General features: G+C 44.3%; 2 protein-coding genes across 2 annotated transcripts in view; one reads left to right on the forward strand and one right to left on the reverse strand.

Moving 5' to 3' along the window:
* Positions 1-1,319: 1,319 nt before the first annotated feature.
* LOC119161841 (uncharacterized) lies at positions 1,320-10,255 on the reverse strand. The gene is made up of 3 exons (XM_037414352.2): positions 10,041-10,255; positions 8,510-8,715; positions 1,320-5,605 (listed from the first exon to the last, which is right to left on the reverse strand). The coding sequence occupies exons 1-3, from the start codon at positions 10,213-10,215 to the stop codon at positions 5,339-5,341; spliced, it is 648 nt and encodes a 215-aa protein (XP_037270249.2). The 5' UTR covers positions 10,216-10,255; the 3' UTR covers positions 1,320-5,338.
* A 406-nt stretch (positions 10,256-10,661) lies between these two features.
* The window catches only part of LOC119160927 (set1/Ash2 histone methyltransferase complex subunit ASH2), a 208,662-nt gene continuing 199,104 nt past the window's right edge, over positions 10,662-20,219 (forward strand). Inside the window, exons 1-2 of the mRNA XM_075880414.1 lie at positions 10,662-11,272; positions 14,157-14,246. Coding sequence (XP_075736529.1) covers positions 10,902-11,272; positions 14,157-14,246 — 461 coding nt within the window. The 5' untranslated portion in view covers positions 10,662-10,901. The remainder of the gene's footprint in view (positions 11,273-14,156; positions 14,247-20,219) is intronic.

Consider the following 20,219-nt stretch of genomic DNA (forward strand, 5'->3'; position numbering starts at 1 on the left):
CGTTTTGAGGTCCCTGTCGTGTTTTCGGCCCCTCGGAGGCTTTCGCGTGTTTGTTCCCGTTCGCGTGGCGCACCATGTGCTGATTGTGTAAAGAAGCACGGAAGAAAGTTTTTGAATCGTTTGGTAGATGTTGTCTACTTGATCCTGCTCAGTTGTGGCAAGGTGTGTATTGGCCAGTCGGGCCGATGTATAAATAACCGCATAAGGGAACATGCTCTCTCAATGAGAAGCGGCACAGGTTTTTCCGTATCATTGTAAGGAGTGCTAGTGTGAACCGCTACTGAACAGCACGAGAATCTTGCGATGGAGCAAAGACAAAGTAGCACGTGAAATGGCAGAGGCGATGTATATTAAGCAATTTGATGAACAATGTATCAGTGTTCCGTCTCTGTCGTTGTATGATAATGAATTAGCTTTTTTATCTGATGGCTTATGTTGAAAGTTCATTGGGCTTTTCGTGTGGTTGTACGCATGCGTGAGGGTTTCAGGACAAGAGCTGCGGTTTAATAAAACTCAGTTGCAAATGTACGCTTTTTCCTGTTTCTTCTTTAGTCTTTTTCCAAATTTGGGCCAACGATGTTTTACACAGTACAACTGAAGGCCGTTTCGCTCACCTAGTCTAAACATTTTCTTTTTCATTTAATCCTTGAGTATAGCTACAGCTGCAGGGATATACCTTGGCAGGTAAGGTGTCGCACTGCTAAACTCGAAGACTCAGATTCCAATCCCGGACACAGAACCCGCAACCCGATAAGCCCAAAATACGTCTGTGCACGCTAAGGAAGGGGCCAAGCGGGCAAGATTGATTCGGACTCCCCCACTATACGACGTTCCCCATTATGAAATCATGGTTTGGCACGTAAAGACCACCGAAGTACATGTAACAGGAAAAACGTTCCATGATTCCTCTGTCTACAAAGTATCGACATGAGTAACAAATAAGTAACACACGAGCAGTTATAAATATATGACACCTGTCCCTGACACCCACTCGCGCGTGCGCGCGTCACACCTGTTTGCATTCAGATGGATGCACGAGTTGCGCAATTCGACATTAAATGCACCCTGGTATGGCACGGGCGCGGTTCTGGGCCAGTAGCGACTAATCCTTCACGTTCAGACACCGCTCGCGTCTGATGCGAATCTCAAGGATATATGTACTTCGCACACCGTTCTGTACATTCATAGCTGTGTAACTACGGGTATGAGAACTTTCAACTCACGTATACGAATATCACACAAGAAGTAAGCTATTTCACACCAAGATTAAATCTGCAGAGTGACATGCAATCGCGAATATACGGACATACAAACGGAAAAACGGTGCGCCCAACACTTATTCTTTACTGTATACAGTACAACGAAATCGCATGACAAACGATCGATTGAGCATCACAACACCGATTTTCGATCAAGTTCCGCACCCCCGAACCAATAGAGCACTTCGCATGTATACTCTGTGTTGTTATCCCACCAAAAGTGTGCAGCTCGGCGAAGACTACGTTTAGTGTCATGCAGTCCGTGACCACGCGACGAAGGCGGCTTGTTCAAGGTGATTACTAGGATAAGAGTTCTTCCAACTGCAACCGGCTGGTCTATCATCAGAAAATAATTCATCGTCGCCCTCGCGTGAAGCTCTCGATCAACCTTGTTTGGCTTTATTATTGCGATAGCAAATATATGGACACTCTCGGCTGGACTTCGCCGCCGGCGTCATGCACCGTATATGTATACGCATTTATGTATACGAAAACGCAAGAAAAAAAAAATCCCAGGAAAAAAAAAAGGCTCCCGCGTGCGGAATCTAACGTGGGACCTCTGCGTTGTGGATGCGAGGCGTTATCCACTGAGCCACCGAGAGGTACCTTCCTCAACGTTCAAACAGCAAGCTATTGGTATCTACCATTTACCATTCTTGGCGAGCATCTCGGTAGAGGGGGGGGGGGGGGGCTATCGTGTTTTTAGCATTATCAGCAAGATGGCGCAGTGAGCGCGCGGCGGCTCTCATCTCTCACGCATACTTTGGCCCGCGTAGAAAATAAGAAGACTGTACCTTCGATCGAGCGTCCTTATCTTGCAGTGGGGAGAATCGTACGTCTTGGCTAGCCTTTGGGTTTCGTAGGAACAATTCTGTTGTAGTCACCGGGCGCACAAAGGTCACTGCAATCGTGGCACAGCCTCTGTTTGCGAAAAGGGCGCGCTTTTCCGACACAGCGAAGTAAGAACTGGGACGCTTGTTCGCGTTAATCTTTACCTGTGAGTACGTTTCGTGCGTCATTTGTGCATGAGAAACGTGGGGCACGTTTCGATCTCCTCACGATTCTGCGCGTGACCTTCCAATTTGTTTCTATCACATTCATTGCCCAGCCTTTGCGGCAATTCTGCAACTTTTTTTTCTTGGTATAGGTGAATCATGGGGTAGAGCCCATAGCTTACGCTACACTGCACGCAACTAATTGTTGCCTTTTCCTTATTTTTTAAGGGTTAAGGGATTGAATATTGTGACTACAATGAAACACCCGGGAACAACCCAAAGAATCTGCTAAAGTTCTCTGTAGTGATAAGTTACAACGATCAAGCTAAAAATTGTGCAACAAAGTCACACGTTGGTCCACTCAATGAAAGTGCATTGAAGGAATAATAAATCAAAGAAAATTGCTGATACGGAATACAGAATGGTTTTAAAGCGCGAGTGGCGTCCGATGAGAATAGCGGACGTAATGCTATAGGTAAATGCTATCACGACAAATAACGAATTCCAAAAAAAAAGGCCTTTGCGAACTGAAACCCCGCGAACCCTGTTTCTCATTTTCTCAAGAAGCTTTAGGTCGTACATAGGTGCGGCGTTTCCTTTAAGACCCGCGATGTCTGATGGGAATCAAGCTGCGGGCCATACATCTCCTCCAAGACTGCGATGCACCTCGAGACCACAGCAATGTCGACTGAGTGGCTTGTTTAATGGCAGCTATTTAAAAAGAATGGCCTGCGCAACAGCCAGAAGTCCAGACCGTCGCGTGACATTGTTCACACGCTCCCCGTCACGAGTCTTTTGCTGCGGAGTTATACATATGTGAACTTGCAAAGGCGTGGATGAATGGATGGGTGCTATGAGCGTCCCCTTTATAACGGGGCGGAGACATGTGTGCCATTAGGCTCGCAAGAAAAAAAAAAACGACAACTTTCTTTTTATGTTGGCCTAATGCCTCATCTACTTCGACGAAATAGATGTTATTATAACAATAAAAATAATTCATGATGCATCCCTCTGCTACTTCATTTCTACACTATTTCTGTTCTTTATCTCTACTTTTCTGCCACCAATACTTTGACCGTCTCCTACTTGTTTCCATCACGGACCGGTAGCTTTCAACAGCTGTCCCTAAAACCTAAGGCCTGATCTATGTTCGCAACCACACGTATACCCGGTAGGTGTATATTGACACATTCAATCGGAACATGTTCCATCGTTTGCTTTGCTCCCCCACAGCATGTATATTGTTCTTCCACTTTATTGAATCTCGCCTTATGACTACGTGTTCGAAGGCAACCCGACCTCGCTTTGAACAGTAAAGCGCTTCCCCTTGATTCATCATGAAACCTCTCCCTCCTTATTTCGTTTTTGCCCTTTCGGTATAGTTACTGACAGCCGGCTTCTTTTCCATTGCCGTCATCTAATGAATACTCTCCGCCTCTCTGTCTTTTCGCTTAATGCTCCTTGTTGCCATATCGCCTACAGTGCTTTACTGGTGAGCCTCCTCACCAGTAAATATACTGGGTGTTGTATAGCGTACGCCCCCTCAAGGATTGGGGAGAAAACATGAGGCCTCTTCTTCCCGGCCGGCCAACTGGACTCCACACCTGTATTTTCTTTGTCTAATTCGAATCCACAGCGTCTCATTTTAGTTCGCTACAAGAACTCAGGGTACAATCTTGTATATGACACAGTATATTGTTACCTCTGGACTATAAAAGCTCAGTATTCGCGATATATCCGAATCACCGCGGTGAGTGGCTAAACTGCTGACCCGCGAGTCGCGGTATCGAATCCCGGCCGCGGCGGCCGCATATTCGATGGAGGTGAAAATGCATGAGGTCCCGTTTGCATTGATTCAGGTGCACCTTAAAGAAGCCCAGGTGGTCGAAATTTCCGGAGTCCTCCACTACGGTGTCTCTCATAATCATATGGTGGTTTTGAGACATTAACACCCACATTTCAATCAATCAATCGCGAGATCTGTCGAACGTTCAATACCATAATGAGAGAGACTATGGGCTGAAACTTTTGCGATTTCGCTGCTCTCTAAAATGTTTTCCTTTTCAGCCCAGAGTGCATGCTCATATGTGCTCTACAGAACTATGCATTTACCAGCATTCCATTTCGATGTGTTCTTCTATAGGTTCTTTTATAAGCACCCCGTCAGCACGCGGCGCTTACCATGTCGTAAAGCCACTGGCAACGAACACAAGCAACGGCGCAACAACGGGCAACCTTCGATAGGCGCTCTAACTATACGACATTCCGACTACTCCTATATATTACAGTGTTCGTTCAAGTAAGTTTGCACAGCGTAACAGTTATTCCACTTCATTGAAGAAACGTGCGCCAGTCAAGCGTCAAACTATGCGTGGACCCTAAATAAATGTACAACACGAAGATTTCGGGCAAGCCGGAAGGATGACCTTCGACGAACAAAGCACGAGAAAACTGGCACATCACGCATATAGGACGCGAGAACGCTAGAGCCACAGACGTGTGCAGAGTTCTTCTTTAGGGGGGTGCGAAGTTGTACGGCAGCGCCACCCCGTTGGTCGAGTCCGAGAAAAAACAAGCTCCGTATTGGATACAAGCATGAAAATGAAGTGATAACGTGCCCCTCACAGCCGCAAGCCATTGGTCCCCGCCTTTGCGATCGGGGCTGGAGTAAGCAGTTCATTAAATGCAACATAGGGATCCTCAGCCGCCGTTATCACCAAAAAAAAAAAAAAAACGTGCGTGGGCATCATAGGCGTGCAAGTTACAGAAGCTGGCATGCCCCCCCCCCTCCCCCCTTGGTCACTTAAGATGAGGGGGGCACAAAGTTCGCTGCCATACATTGACTTAATATGGAGAGGGGGGCGTTGCGACAGACCTTCACCGTCTCCTGAAAGGGTACTCTGCGCACGCCTACGGTGGGCATAACCCCGCACATTAAAAGGAATGGCCAAGGTCCGACTGGGTTAAGATATACTAAAGAATTGCACCCCCCTCCCACCCTTTGTGCACACACTCCTTCCTACTCAAAGTTAAACAATGTAGAGGCGCAGTTCTCGTGACTACATAACATGTCCCCCGGCAAGTTCACAGGCACGCGGCCACCAGGAGCGCGAGCAGGGGCACGGTGAGCCGACGCGAGGCCAGCAGGGCTCGGCCCCCTTCCTCGAGCAGGGCGCGCGCCTCGTTGCCCGTGTTGCAGAGGCTCTCGGCGCAGCACGAGCGGCACATGTAGAGCCGCAGCCGCTCGCCCACCGCCACGCACTCGGTGGTGCAGTGCTCGCTGCAGCTGCGCTCGATCGAGAAGGCCCGCATGGCGCCGCCAGGGTCCACGCTGTAGTCCACGCGGGTCACCTGCGCGCCACAAACACCGAGAACTTGCACAGCGTGACAAAGGAGGAGAGTGGGAAGAAATGAAAGGCACCGGTTTGCTACCCTGCACTCGGGGAAGGCGTGAGAGGGTTAAAGAAAAGAAAGAGAGGTAAGACAGCATCGTCGGGGTACAGTCGGCCAAAACTGTAGCCACTGTGCGCAGCGGCCACTTTTTGTTTTCTCCTAGCACCTTACTATGAAACGAAGTTACGAAAAATTGCTTCGTAAACGTGTTTTCTTGGGCATACTCTTCTTTATTCAATTGAAACTTATTTCAGTCGTGTGGAAAATATACGCAGAAAAAAAAAAAACTGCCCCTCATGCACGATAGCTAATGATTTGGCCGACTGTACATGTGTACATAGCACGCTTACAAATGGTCGCTTAATTAAAAAAACATTAAAAAAGACGCCTGAAGACTCCACCCAAGCACTCTGTTTACCGGAGAAGCTTGATATGTAGAGTTTAACGTCCCAAAACCACCATATGATTATGAGAGACGCCGTAGTGGAGCGCTCCGGAAATTTTGACCACCTGGGGTTCTTTAACGTGCACCCAAATCTGAGCACACGGGCCTACAACGTTTCCGCCTACATCGGAAATGCAGCCGCCGCCGCCGGGATTCGATCCCGCGACCTGCGGGTCAGCAGCCGAGTACTTTAGCCACTAGACCACCACGGCAGGGTGTTTACCGGAGAAGCTGAAATGTGCGATCCCGGAGTTTATCACTGGGTTAATCCCGATGGTTCACTAAAGCCTTTCACAATTATTGGTTAGGTATGTCCAGAAATCTGTACTGCTGTTTGTCGCCCATGCATCCATTCTTTTTTTCTAGTTAACTAGCGGCGAGCAGTGGCACATGTCCAATGCCTGTGGCATATACATTTTTGCACGTGGACGACGTCTTTCATTTTAGCGGATCAGTATAGTGAAGCTTGCCTAACTTCTGTGGGACATAAGCGCTAGCAGTACTAGCGCAATCAAGACGGACGAATTTTGGTTTCGGCTATAGCCATACATACAACTTCGCTGAAGGAGTCACACACTACAAGATTAAAGGTGGCACCCTCTTTAATTGCGCGTTCTTCGTGAAACCACCACTCGTTTTTTTTTTTCTTTTCTTGGAGCACCACGCAGGATCCCGAGATCAAAATACCCGACGTGAAAATCATTGGTACAGTCTACAATTTTTTCGTGAACCTTCTTGCTGCGACTTATTCGGTGTTGCTTTTTCGCTTTTTATTGCGATAAGTACGCGTAAAAACACATCAACGAGTCTATTCACAAAAGCCGCTTACGCTAGATTTACTCATGCAAAATTTGAGCCAAATTTGACGTTAGAAATTTTACAACTTTTTGTCGCCACCAAACAAGGAGCTAAGTGCGCGAGCCTCGCTGAAAAAAAAAAAAGAATAATGTACAGTATAAGTGAGATTGCGTGACCAAAGGCAAAGACGTTCTGAATTCGGCTACAGGGCCCATATTCTCAGAGTGCTTTCGCGTTGCAATCATTCATGAAAGATAATAATGAATTCGATCACTGAAGCGAGTTCATGAAGATTTTATTTGCATTTTTTTTTCTTTAGCATACAGCAGTCGCTTATGGTACGTCCATCATCAATCATTTACACCATGGAAGTGTTTAGTTGACCTTTTTTTTATTTTGTGAAATGGGGACCAGGAGCTGAGTTCGGGAAGCTTTCCATCCGTGATTTTTTTTCCGTCGGTCATCCGCTTCGTTATTAATATGTCTAGCATCGGGATTGAATGAGATTTCTCCTGACGAACACTCTCTCACAAATTTTCTCTTACGAATATTTACACAGCGTACAAAACACTTTTGCGAATACGCGGGCCTCGATTTTTGAAAACGAATTAATACAATGAGAATGTGCACGTGCATAACCACTAAGAATCGCAAACTCAACCTTTCACTGAAAACAATTCGTAAAAGTTTTTTTTCCTTCTTTTTGAATAGTGGAAAGAACGAAATTCATCATTTCAAAAGAAATACACACTTCATTATTGCGCAGAACCTTTCAGAAAGAACTCGTATAGGAATGAGCGCATTCTGTTCTACCTGACTTCTGAGTTGTCAGATATGACAGTGCGCTCTGTCTATCTGACTTCTTTCTGAAACGTTCTGCACACTAAGTATAATTCTTTTAAAATGCAATATACCAACCGGCCCAAATAGCCACTCTATTGAAGCTTACAACTCTATTATAGCTCCCCCACATAACTCCGTGCAGCTAGCTATATTTGCTGCTCTCGTCGTTCACACCGGCGCCAAATATTAATCTAGAGATTAGTGGAAACTTTGCTGCTTACGGTAGAGAAGGCATATATACTTACATAGCGTATGTACTCTAATGTAACGCAAGCATTTTTTTTTTCAGATTTTGCTACCTAAAGTAGATGCTCAGGTTGCAATAGAATAACGAAATATTTTTTTCTTTCCTGGTCGCAATAAAAAGTCACCCCTCACGTTACAATCGAGTAAATACGGTCAACTTATTTCGCGTGACTCGCGTTCACTCAACTGGAACAGTAAACAGTGGTGCTGAAGAATGCCGGGCATGTAGTGGTTTAGCGGGCACATGAAGCTTTGGCTTTAAAACCAAGAACAATAGCAACGAAGAATAAAAAAAAAATGACCGTAAGAATTAGATTCGAGAGAACTTCAAGAAATTATAGGTAAGCATGTAAGGACTAGTCAGATTTATAGTGCGGTTCGTATCGTTAGCATTGCTACGGTACGCTATTTTCGAAACTTGACGTGCGCATCCAAGAGATTAGTAATCGGCGCATGCGCAGTGGAGACAAACGCTATCGCAACGCTTCGCGCACACTAATCTAAAACGGCGAATGTGTTTCTGTGCTAACCGAGCAAAATCGGTGCGACGGCGGGCAGGTGCGTCTCATGGCGAGGCTCAAGTTGTGCGGAAAGCGGCAGCCTTCGCCTTCCAGCTGCGAGTTGCAAGAGTAGCAGGTCAGGTTCTGTCGCTCTTCCGTCACGGCCACCACGGCCGACGACGGGCTACCACCGGTGGCCGCCGCACCGCGTCCCGGAGAACCACGCACACCCGAACCTGTGGGAGACCGCGCACGTCACAGTTCGTTGTAGTCTCATCGGGCTGAGTTGACCCAAAAAAGGCTTGGAAAGATGCTCGTGAGAAAATGGAGAGTTTTAGAACAACGCAGGCAAAGCTTACGGGCGTAGCTTAGGGAGCTAAAGTGATTCTTAGAGCCCCGTAACTGTCTGCATCAAAGTGCGACACCTCAACAGTAGCTCACGAGGGATGGGGGTAAAGAGGGATTAAAAGAATAGTATTAAAGATATATATATATATATATATATATATATATATATATATATATATATATATATATATATATAATGAGATTTAACAGACAGTAATGCCAAGGAATGTACAGGGGAAGTTATTAAAACCAATGGAATGTAAATAAGAAGACAGAAGAGTGGATGAAAAAATAACCATATTATATATATATATATATATATATATATATATATATATATATATATATAGAGAGAGAGAGAGAGAGAGACGACATAAGAGAGATAGAAAAGATGAAACACGGTCATAGGAGTCCGAGGACGGGGCACCACTTGCGAGAGCTCTTGTCGGCGACAGATGGCGCAGGGCTAATTCAGTCGGCCAGAGCTGCGCTGTCGTCATCGTTGGGGACCGGCGGCATAAGGTGGCGTAGGACCAACCCAAAAGATTAGCGTACGACTCGTGTGAATTGCAAAGCTTTGCATTGCCTATTCTAAAATTAATAATTGTTGGGGTTTTACGTTACCCCCCCCCCCCCCCTTAAAAAAAAAAAACACTATGTGATTATGACAGACGTCGTAGTGGGGAGAGGGGCGCTTCGGAAACTTCCACAGTCTGGGGTTCTTCAGAATAGACCTAAATAGACGCACACCAACCATTAATTAGTAGCTTGCCTCCACCGAAATACGGCCACCGCTGCCTGAACTCGATACCGCCACCTTCGGGTAATCTAGACCACCACGGCGGGGGAATAATAATAATTATTAATAATAGAAAGAAGAGGACGAGAAAGAAGAAATGTGAGTCGCTAATTTAACACAGTGCACCACAACAATCAAGCGCATTATGTTTAATCTCACGATTGTTCACTATATAAACACTTTTTGTTACGGGCCCGTAAAAGCCTCGAATCTTCTGACTTCCTGTAAAGCAGGCACCACAGCAAGCATACGGGCGGTCATGCAGAGAAGCCACAGATTGCGATTATAGCATAGCTCCGCGAAATGGGACCAGCGACACAGAGGTGAATTTGTGCGAGGACTTAGGCTAGGCTCCCCTTTTAAACAGACATGACGGACGCTGTTAACACCGGTGATGGAACGACTGGGTTTTACCTGTTACGAAGATGACCATGCTGATAATAATGCACCAGCACGTACTGTTCACATTCCAACGCTTGAAAAAAGAGAGCGCTGGATCGTTTTGAGCAACGATGAAATGGGACTTAGGTGAATGAGGTGAACGACACGTAACGTAGAAACCTATATTGTTTTGTGCGCAGTCTTCCATAGTCGATTAGAACGCAGGCGATAGCATGGCCAGCATTGCGGTGGATTTGACGCCCCTGGCGCCCTCTCGTAGCTTATAGTACGTTCAAGTAAAACCGAAACTGAATATGAGAACGTAGCTTTATAACTTGTCTCGTAGATTAAACATATTGTTTGATGCTTAGCTTGTTCGTGGTACTAAATTTTGTTCTTAGAAATCATAAATTTTCAGAATGTTGCAGAAACGATCATAAATACGTACATACAGCCTCTCGCGACTACTTGTAAAAACCAAGTAAAAACCAAACTCAAATATAAGACATGCGTAAAAAGCTGTTTAAGTAGACGAAAACACGTCGTATAGAGGCACCAGAGGTGTAAGCTCGTAGTTATTATTCAGTGTTCATGCCATAATTGCCGAATTTAAAGCTCCATTGCGTATGATGCTTCGTTAGCTGAGGGGGCGCTACTAACTTTGTCAAAAATGGCGTCCGTGGATCGCTGCAGTGGCTAGAATAGGTTAAAAATTCTAGCCACTGTACTGTCGGTGGCGTCGGTCACCCCGGCGGCGGTGTGCTGGTGTGCTGTGATTGACCGCGCGCTTTAATAGTTCCGAGCCTAGGCAGTGGGTACTATCCTACACGTTGTAAGATATACTTCAAAGCGCCACCTGAGCGAGCAACCTTCAACTTCGTAGGTCTGTCTAGAATGGGCACCGAGTCGGCTGAGCAGACTCTGTTGACTAACCTTAGTGCGGAAACAGAGGGGTTGTCAGCGTGCAAGAGGTCCGAAGGTGCGGACACGGATGACAATTCTCAATGCACAATGAAAGGCGGCGAAATAGTCGATGAAGCGAGCAGCAATGAGTCGGATGCCGACAAGGTGGCGAAGGTGAGCGACAACTGCACCAAGAACATTCCTGTGGAAAAAGAGTCGAATCTTGGAGATCCCGCCTCGACCGATACCACGAACAGCAATCAGCCACCGTCTGCGCAGGCAGCACCGTACGTCCAGGAAGGCGCTGATGGTTCCAAGCGGACACCCGACACTTCAAAGAACTCGGATCAACAATGCTATTGGTAATGTGAAGTGCAATGGTCAAGTTTACGGGACCGACTCAGTGCATGACTTCGGTGTTCGCTCTGATGAAAGTGTGTTATTGAAACCAGCTAGTTGAACGGCGTTGTCGTACTTGCCTAATTTGTAGCTGGTTACAGTATTAAAAAACTAACAGGGATAGTTGTGCGAACGGAATGTCTAGTGTTACGTCTAGGCGTAACAATAGAAGCCGTTAAAGTTACGTCCAGACGTAAAAATAAGACAAGTTAGAGTTACGTCCAGCGTGACAACAATACAAAACCGGCTGGCTAAACTCACCAAAACCGATTGCTAGCAGTGGCGTAGTCGGCTAACGCAGCTCGTGCAGGACAGTGAGGTCGTTGGATTAAGCCCAAACACATATTTTAATTTTATTTATTAATTTTTTGCGCTAGTATTTTTCTAAACAGTGCAGCATAAATGTTCCAAGGGCGCCGCTTATATAAATATATATATTTTTTTCTTAAAGAAAATAGCCTTCAAGGCCGCGGCGGACGCGCAAAACCGCGTTGCTACAGCGCCATACAGTTCTGCTGTAGCAAGCGCACCGCAAAATGAGATTATCCCAGTGACACACAAGCTAACGTCTGAGACTGCCAAGTGATTATCAAACTCATGTGCATATTGTGAACCACACGACGGACGTAACCTTAGCAGCTAATCGTCGGCTGGACGTAACTTTCACCTTTCGCAAAAGCTACGCCTAGACGTAACAGTAGAAGCCTTTAATGTTACATCCAGATGTAAAAATAAGAAATGTTAGAGTTACGTCCAGCATGACAATACAAAACTGGCTTGTTAAACCCACCATGCCGATTGGCAGCAGTGGCGTAGTTGGCCTACAGAACGCGTGCAGGACAGTGAAGTCATTGATTCAAGCTTTATTAGAAATTGATTTTATTTATTACTTTTTTGCACTAATATTTTTAAACAGTGCAGTATTGATGTTTTAAGGGCGTCGCTTATATGTATTTTTTTTCTTAAAGAAAATAGTCTTCGTGGCCGCACCGGACGGGCAAAACCGCGTTTCTACCGCGCCGTACAGTTCTGATGTAGCAAAATAGTGAGTGTTAGCGACGAAAGTGCACCGCGAGATTATCCCAGCAGGGAGTTTTTCCTGTAGGGTTTGTGTATTAACTCTGAGTCTTAGAGTTTCCCACAGAAAACTCTATGGCCTTAGTGGCAATTCGTTTTGTGTTCTGAGGTGATTTTTTTGATGTTTTTACCATTACACCCCTAAAAATCTATATATATATAACGAGTCAGATGGATGTCTTTTGGTCACTCAACAATAACCGTAATCTATATTAATCTATATTTCATGTCTACATGTCGTCCATCCACTGTCTGATGCGACGTGATCGTGCTGTGGTCAATGCAGGCCTAAAACAGGCTATCAATGCTGAATATTAGTGCAAAATAAATGAGAAGTTCTTAAATAATGTAAACTACGTGATCAACCAAGAATTATTTATGATAATGTATCTAAAATCATGATAAATTCTTCCAAATCGCTGCTGTCACCTGTAGTATAATAACACGGCTACAGGCTGCTACAAGCATGGAGGAAGGAATGGCTACAAGGGGCAATTCGCTACAAGTAGGCTGTGCGGGCCAACTTTTATATATAAAAGTGAAGAAGCTTGGGCTAGTTGGTATGGCATGACGATAGTTATAACGCGAGAACAAAACGACGTCTCTTGTCTCTGTGTCGTCGTTTTGTTCTCACACTATTAACTATTGTTTATAAATAGTTCCACAGAACACATTTATAGATACTATATTGCACGGGCTGCGCCATTAAAACTAGGCGGATGAGGTTTTCGGACGGCGAGATATTTACATATTGCGACGCCTGACAGCTCTAACTACTGTTACCGTATGGGTGTAACCCTAGAGAAGGTTTTATACATCAGCACGGGCACGCAAACCGCACTTGCATCCAGTTGGAGAGCCGCTGTTTACCACTAACCGCAGTGTAGGCAGGGTTTCATCATGATTGCTCCGCTTATTGGCCGCTTCAAGGAAGCTAACGAAAAGGCAGCACCTGATACGGTAGAGTGGTACCGGCAACGTCTTCCATAAGTTCGTCAGCTGGTCTGTTTCAACAGAGCTGCTGATACGCGAAAAAGTTCGGCACAGTAAACGACGCAGCTTTCAACACACAAGTGATTCCGGTAAATAGGTGAATCTGAGCTTATGACCCCTTAATTCGGCGAGCGGCAGTGCCAAACGTTACCGTACCAGATGCAAATGTCACCGTGAGACCGTGAACATAACAAAAGCAGCGGCTATAGTTACGTCTAGACGTGGCGCTACCGTTGGCTATAGTTACGGCTGGACGTAACAATAGCGCTGGCTATAGTTACGTCTGGATGTAACGATTGTGGTGCTTACAGTTACGTTTGAGTGTAACTGTCTGGACGTGCAAAAAAAAAAAACACACACACACACACAGAGGGCTGAAAGGGACAGGGCGACGCGCTACAAAAATTAAGGGCTGTCGTGTAGGCTTTGATATCTCATCCACTTCAACTAGCTAGTTGCTGCTACCACGCGGCTATTTTCGATTGCTAAAAAAATCCCGACTGACATCGAATTTCTCAACCGTAATCGGCTTCTTTCCATAGCTTGTGTAAACGAGCCATTTGCGACCGAAAAAGTTCAATTTGGCTCGGTCGCTGCTAGTGATGCACCCTTGTGACAACGGTATCGTTTTAACGCGAGAATTTGAGCATTCTTTGTGCGCGGTCTCGCAATACTGCATCAGTGTTGCGAATTTACTTATTATTAGCAACGGGCGTGCATAAATGTGCAAGAAAGCTGTGATTAACCATCGTTGGTAAGTTGTTTTTTACCTTTCAGTGGAAAAGGACGCAACATGGACATCGTCGAACTTCAGTGTGGTTCCTGCTCCAAGTTCTTTCATGACAGATGTATATCATTATCACTTGGGTAAGACATTCTCTATGTTTGAGCAGATGCATCAAAATATTTATTATTTCTGTGTTATTTTCACTGCATGATTGTGCCTTATTGCAGCTTCACGTAGCTTCAGGCGTTTCTCACTTCAAAGAGTGTTATTTTTTTCTACATGAATAACAACTAGAGATTGTACTTCATATTACTCAATGTGAATCAGAAGTTGCTGGTATGTTTCAGAAAAGGTCATTACATTTTTTTTAATTTTGTGAATAAAACAGTACCTCAAAACTTGCCTGCTACTCGCCGCAAGGTGAAATCATTGGTTGGAAGAAACTAGCTTAACGATTTGTTACGTGGATGATATGTGGCGTAAGCTAAGTACTACGTGTTCACATGTGCAAGTATGGCTCGTGCATACTTAGAAAAGCGCATTTCAAGTCTCTGGCACAATAACAAATACTCTTACTTGCATTTTGAAGTGTCATTCAGCATTGCACTGATATCTTTGCAGTCTTACATTAAACTATTTGATTTTAAAAAAAGATATATGTCACTATATAGTGGGGCACCCGAGACATTTTTTCTACCATCGGGAGTTCTTTAAGGTACACTGCTGTTTTTACATATTCGATGATTGATTTGTGGGGTTGAATGTTCCAAAACCACTATTTGATTATGAGAGACGCCGTAGTGGAGGGCTCCGGAAATTTCGACCACCTGGGGTTCTTTAACGTGCACCCAAATCTGAGTACACGGGCCTACAACATTTCCGCCTCCATCGGAAATGCAGCCGCCACAGCCGGGATTTGATCACGCGACCTGCGGGTCAGCAGCCGAGTACCTTAGCCACTAGACCACCGTGGCGGGGCTGTTTTTGCATATTCCTCCATCGAAATGCTACTGCTATGGTCGAGAAGTGATCCTGTGACGTTATGTTTACTAAGTACATTGCCGTAGCCACTAAGCCATTGTGTCTAGTTATCTTGGTAATTAATGTAATCATGCTTTGAATATTTGTCGTGAACCTAATTTGATTTTCACACTCTGCTTTTGTTTGGATCTCTTTAATTTAGGTGCCATTTTCTGTTTCAAGCATGCCACAGTATTTCGATAGTCCTAAGCAAGGAAAGTCTTTGGCAATCAAATGTAATGATGCTGTTGTTTTGTTAACATTTGCAAACATTCGCTTGAAACAAAAAGCAGTAGAATTGTAGAAAGGTCTGCCTATGTAGAAAATGTTTGTTGTATTATTCGAGAACTATTCATGTAGTACTCGATTTATATTCGATTCAGTATGATCACTATTTGGTTCGTATTTAATTTCGCCCTAAATTATACTGTTTCGAGACCCCTAGAAAATAGACTATCACATAGTAGTACTCAGTTGAGCTTGCATGGTTCCTTGAAAGTACTGTTAATAAAAACACCTGCACGAAAAGGTTAAGCAGACAGGAGGAGCATGCTCTTCCTATATGCAGGGGTGCAACAGCTGCGCCAATTTGATACAATTCCCCGTTTTTGCATCGAGCTGTCCCAGAACCATGAAATTGCGCCACGCTGCACCAAAATACCTGACCAGCCTCAAAATTTTCTCAGTTGCACTAATTTCAGCGAGAAATAGAGGCCACGTACGTTGCTTACCTGCAGTATGAGTCATCAATCGATCCAAGCATGCAGGCTATAACCTTAAACCACGGTGACCTAACGACGCTTACCCTAATTCCATTAGGTCAGGACACTCGGGAAGCTCGATTGACCAGATAAAGTAACGAAGCTGTGTGCCCATAGGTCCGCTGACCGCAACGGATATCTATCGGTGGAGCGACGCAACTTCAAGACAAAAATGCGTTGGTGTAGCCACGAACGCTTCGTGGGAAATAGGAACTTCCTAGTCAGCGAAAGCGGCTATGGTGTGTTGGCAACTAGAGCTGGGAGCGCATACTGCGTTTTCCACGCCTGAACAAAGTCGATATGCTGTGAACCCCAGCGTTGCCGGCAACCACGTTAGTCGCCATAGCAACGTTGTGTAAATCATTTTCTGTCTTGAATGTGCATAAGTTGCGTCGTCCCTACAATGGCCGGTGCTGTCATTGGGCCAACGGGTGTGCGCCGATATTACTTTATCTGGTAGAACGCACCTTGCAAGCGAGCCGATATGTTGTGTCCTAAACCTAACGACCCCCCATCGTAAAAAAAAAAAAAGAAGGGGGGAGGGTAGCGGTGTTCCAAAATTTCTTGGCCTTGTTTTAACTTGTGCAGAACGCTTCTTGAACCACCTTCACCGCAGTACATCAGGTCCCGCGGAAAAACATATTATGATTTGGAAAGAGCGGTTAGCACTGCTCATGGGACAGCAAATTTCGTTCAATTACTCATGCATGTATACTACCACATAATTGTGAGGACTAGTATGATCACTGTCACCTGAAAAAGTTACTGGCAATCATTTGGAGCAGTGTATGACACTTATGCCGCCCTAAAGAAAAGAAACTGCGCAAGTTGTTTTTTTTGCCACCCCTACTCCTCAGTTTTACAAATCCTTTGAATTTGAAGGTCGCCAGCTTAACAGATTTACATTTTAATTCACAGATTCTGTTTAAGGATTTGACAGATGTGGCAAAGGCTAATCAGGAACTTTATCATTGTTTGCTCAGTGGGGTAGATCAAATGGTTGCTTTTTGAAACAGCAGTGCGCATGTTTACTCTGCATGATTTGGGTGATGTTGAATGGCTTGAACATGCTTTTTTTTTTCTGAATTTAAGCCTTCTTTGTTCCAAACTTGTTCTTTTGTGATAAAAAATAGATGTTTTATTTCTCGTACCCTGCTCCGAATTAGCACATTAGTGCTCCAGATTCTGCTGCTCCAAAAATAGCTCCAAATTCTATTTCGAATGTTGCACCCTTGTATATGCTTATTGGCAAATGGTTAACAATTTTATTGTAATTATGTTGCATATATAGCTAGATAGCACCACATGTTGCGCTTACCTGTATAAATATTTACTGCTAACCAGTGCAGAGCATTATTTGTTCAGCAACCATAGCATGTACTTTTGGCTATGTTTGCCTCGGTGCTGAATCCTACAGTGCGTCAAAATTGGCATCTGCCATTTGTGAGATTCAGGAACACCAGACTGAATTTCAATGTGGATCCCTCATTTCTTGTATTTGGCTGTGATTATCATTGTTATTCTCAATACATATAAGATGAAAAAAATGTACCCAACGATCATGCAGGATTGCCTAGATTGCACTAGAAAGGTATTGCTTTATTTTTTTTTCTATTTTGCACTAGATTGCAAAATAAAAAATGATACTTTTTCATAACTTATTAGGTTTCATCTCAAACTAAAGCGTCTATTGATAGCCACGTTTTAATTTGCTGGTTCTCGAGGGAGGCTAGGTTTATGGCTTTACAAGCCACCATGACTGGATGTCATACTGCACGGCACAGAAAACACAGAAGAAATGCATGTTGTGCATTTCTTTTTTGTTCAAACTTTTCTTCTCTACTTCATAGCATCTAAGTAGGATTTCTGGGCACGACTTGTCATGGTGGTGTTTTTCTGATAAACCCCACATATCAATCAATCATGTCATGGTGGCTTTGTGGTTATGTTGTAAGCACATGGTTTTGAATTCCAGCTATGTCAGCCACATTTCATTGAGGGAAAAAGGCAAAAACATTCTTGAACTTGCTGCAGGCGCTTGTAAATAATAAATTTGGCCCGTCAAATTGAATGTAGAGTTTACTACTATGCATGCCTCATTACAATACCTTGATATTAGTACATATCACTCTGAAGTTAAATCAAATTGATGTTTGGCAAATGAACTAAATACTTCTTTTCTTTCATATTTTTGCAAACTAGTTCAACAATTAAATTTATGCCTCCTGGTACCAGCAAGCAATTTTTATATTGTGCTCTTTTATTAGTAAAATGAAAGGCTCACAAGTCATTGTCAAATTATATGATGATGATGCAAACATTACTGTAGGAAAATATTGTCAGAAATTGTACATTTACAGTTGTGAACCCGCTGATAAATCATGGCAAAAAGCCATGATTTCTTTCGGCTTTCCATGCTTTAAATTATAATACATACCTAAATTTATGCTTCATTCTTTCACTATAGGTTATATTTCTTCGAAGTGGCAGCCTGTTGCATTGTGCGTTCTGTGTTACTTTTATGTCCTGAAAACTATAAGGTTATTTATTGTGTTCTTTATTCATTGACATTTTTGTTTTTATAAGATTTTTCCAATGAATAAGGATATATGCATTGCACGTACAGGGTGTTTTTTTTTTTGTTTCATTAGGTAATGCAGTTTCATTTGTAAAAATGTTGTGTAAATCATGCTGCAGTCGTTTGCTTTTCAACACATACTCTATGTCAAGGTGAAAATATTATGCGTAAACTAGAATGACATTGTCAGGGGTGCCACAGTTGCACCAATTGCACCAATTTGATACAATTTCCGATTGTTGCGCTGGGCTGCGCCAAAATGCCCAGCCAGCCTCAAAACTTTTTCAGGTGTGCTAATTTCATTGAGAAGTGCAGTCTACGTTGGCCACCTGCAGTTTGTGCCATTCGTCGCAGTGCGCAGCCCTAAACTATAGTGCCTAAAATGTACTTAAAATATGATCAGATAAAGTAACAATGCTGCGCACCCATTGGTCCGTTGACCGCAGTGGATACCTATCGGCGAGACGATGGAACTGCAAGACAAAAATGCACTGCTGTAGCCACCAATCCTTAGCTTGAAATGTGAATTTCCTAGCATCAAAAGGCGGCTATGGCTTGTTGGGAACTAAAGCTGGAAGCGTATGCCGCGTTTTCCTCGTGCGAACAAGCTCGACGTGCTGCGAACGCCGGCGTTGCCAGTGATCACGTTGATTGCCTTAGCAGTGATTTATAAAACTTTTTTTCTACGCAAATTTTTGGTCCGTCTGCCTGTACATTTGTCTGTTTATCCGCCTTAACAATACCCCAACAGCCATCCCCATCCGCAGTGACCACCAATATTACTCATGTTTCAGCATTCATGCTTGTGCGATTGTCAATTAAAAAGCAATTATTGCACATATCTGAGGAACTATAACAACACGTCAATATTTTGTATCTGTGTATTTATACTAGAGAAGGCATACATAAGTACTTCTAAGGACTGTAGAGTTTATCACACTGGGTTGACAATGCAATCCGAGGCTCGAAAAGGGAAGTGTTTCCAACGCTTTGCTAAGATGACACAGTGGTCCTACCTGCCCGTCGCTTTGAGTTCTACACCTTATCGCCTCTCAGACAGGTGCGCATGCCTTCTTTCGTTCTCAAAGATAACTGTGAGATAGCGCTTGTGTCTAATGTGTCTTGACGCACTCGTTTGCCTCCGCTGCACGGATCGAGACTCTGTAACGCAGCGCCTCCAGAATACAATTAACTGATTTTTTCGCGCAGAACATCAAATAAACGTTTTGTTCACTCTCTCCAGAAGCAAGAATATCGTTTTTTTGACAACATTTGCGGTGAAACATTCAAATATGGGGCCATTGTTTTTGTTTGTTTTGAAGTTACGTCGTCCCGGAAGTTCACGCCCTGGCGATAGATATCTGGTACTGTCGCCGGGCCAGCGGCTGTGCGCTGTTGTTGCTTTACCTGGTCGAACATGCTTTGCAAGGGAGCCAAAGCCGCACCCAACCCCCCCCCCCCCAGATGAAAAAAAAAAAGGTGGGAAGTTGGGCTGGGGATGGGGGGGGGGGGGGGGAAGGTGCAGCGGTTTGAAAATTTCTTGGCTTGTGATTCAAATTCATGCAGAGAATGCTGCTTAAGCCACTTTTGCCACAGTACACTGGTGTCTTGCAAAAAAGCGTATTGAGACATGGAAGGGGCTGTTAGCACTATTCACGGGGCACTGCACATATTGTTCAGTTACTCATGTGTTTGTATGCTGCATAATTCTTAGTACCAGTATAATAACTGACGTCCTAATAAGCTACTTGCAA

The sequence above is a fragment of the Rhipicephalus microplus genome, chromosome X, assembly GCF_043290135.1.
Source record: "Rhipicephalus microplus isolate Deutch F79 chromosome X, USDA_Rmic, whole genome shotgun sequence".
Taxonomy (NCBI): Eukaryota; Metazoa; Arthropoda; class Arachnida; order Ixodida; family Ixodidae; genus Rhipicephalus; species Rhipicephalus microplus.

Excerpts from the sequence above, each read along its gene's own strand:
- LOC119161841 (XM_037414352.2), bottom strand. The coding sequence starts at position 10,215 with ATGGAAGACTGCGCACAAAACAATATAGGTTTCTACGTTACGTGTCGT. Across the intron at positions 8,716-10,040 it reads CATGGTCATCTTCGTAACAG|GTTCGGGTGTGCGTGGTTCT; the intron begins GTAAAACCCAGT and ends GGTCTCCCACAG. Across the intron at positions 5,606-8,509 it reads CGTCGCACCGATTTTGCTCG|GTGACCCGCGTGGACTACAG; the intron begins GTTAGCACAGAA and ends TGTGGCGCGCAG.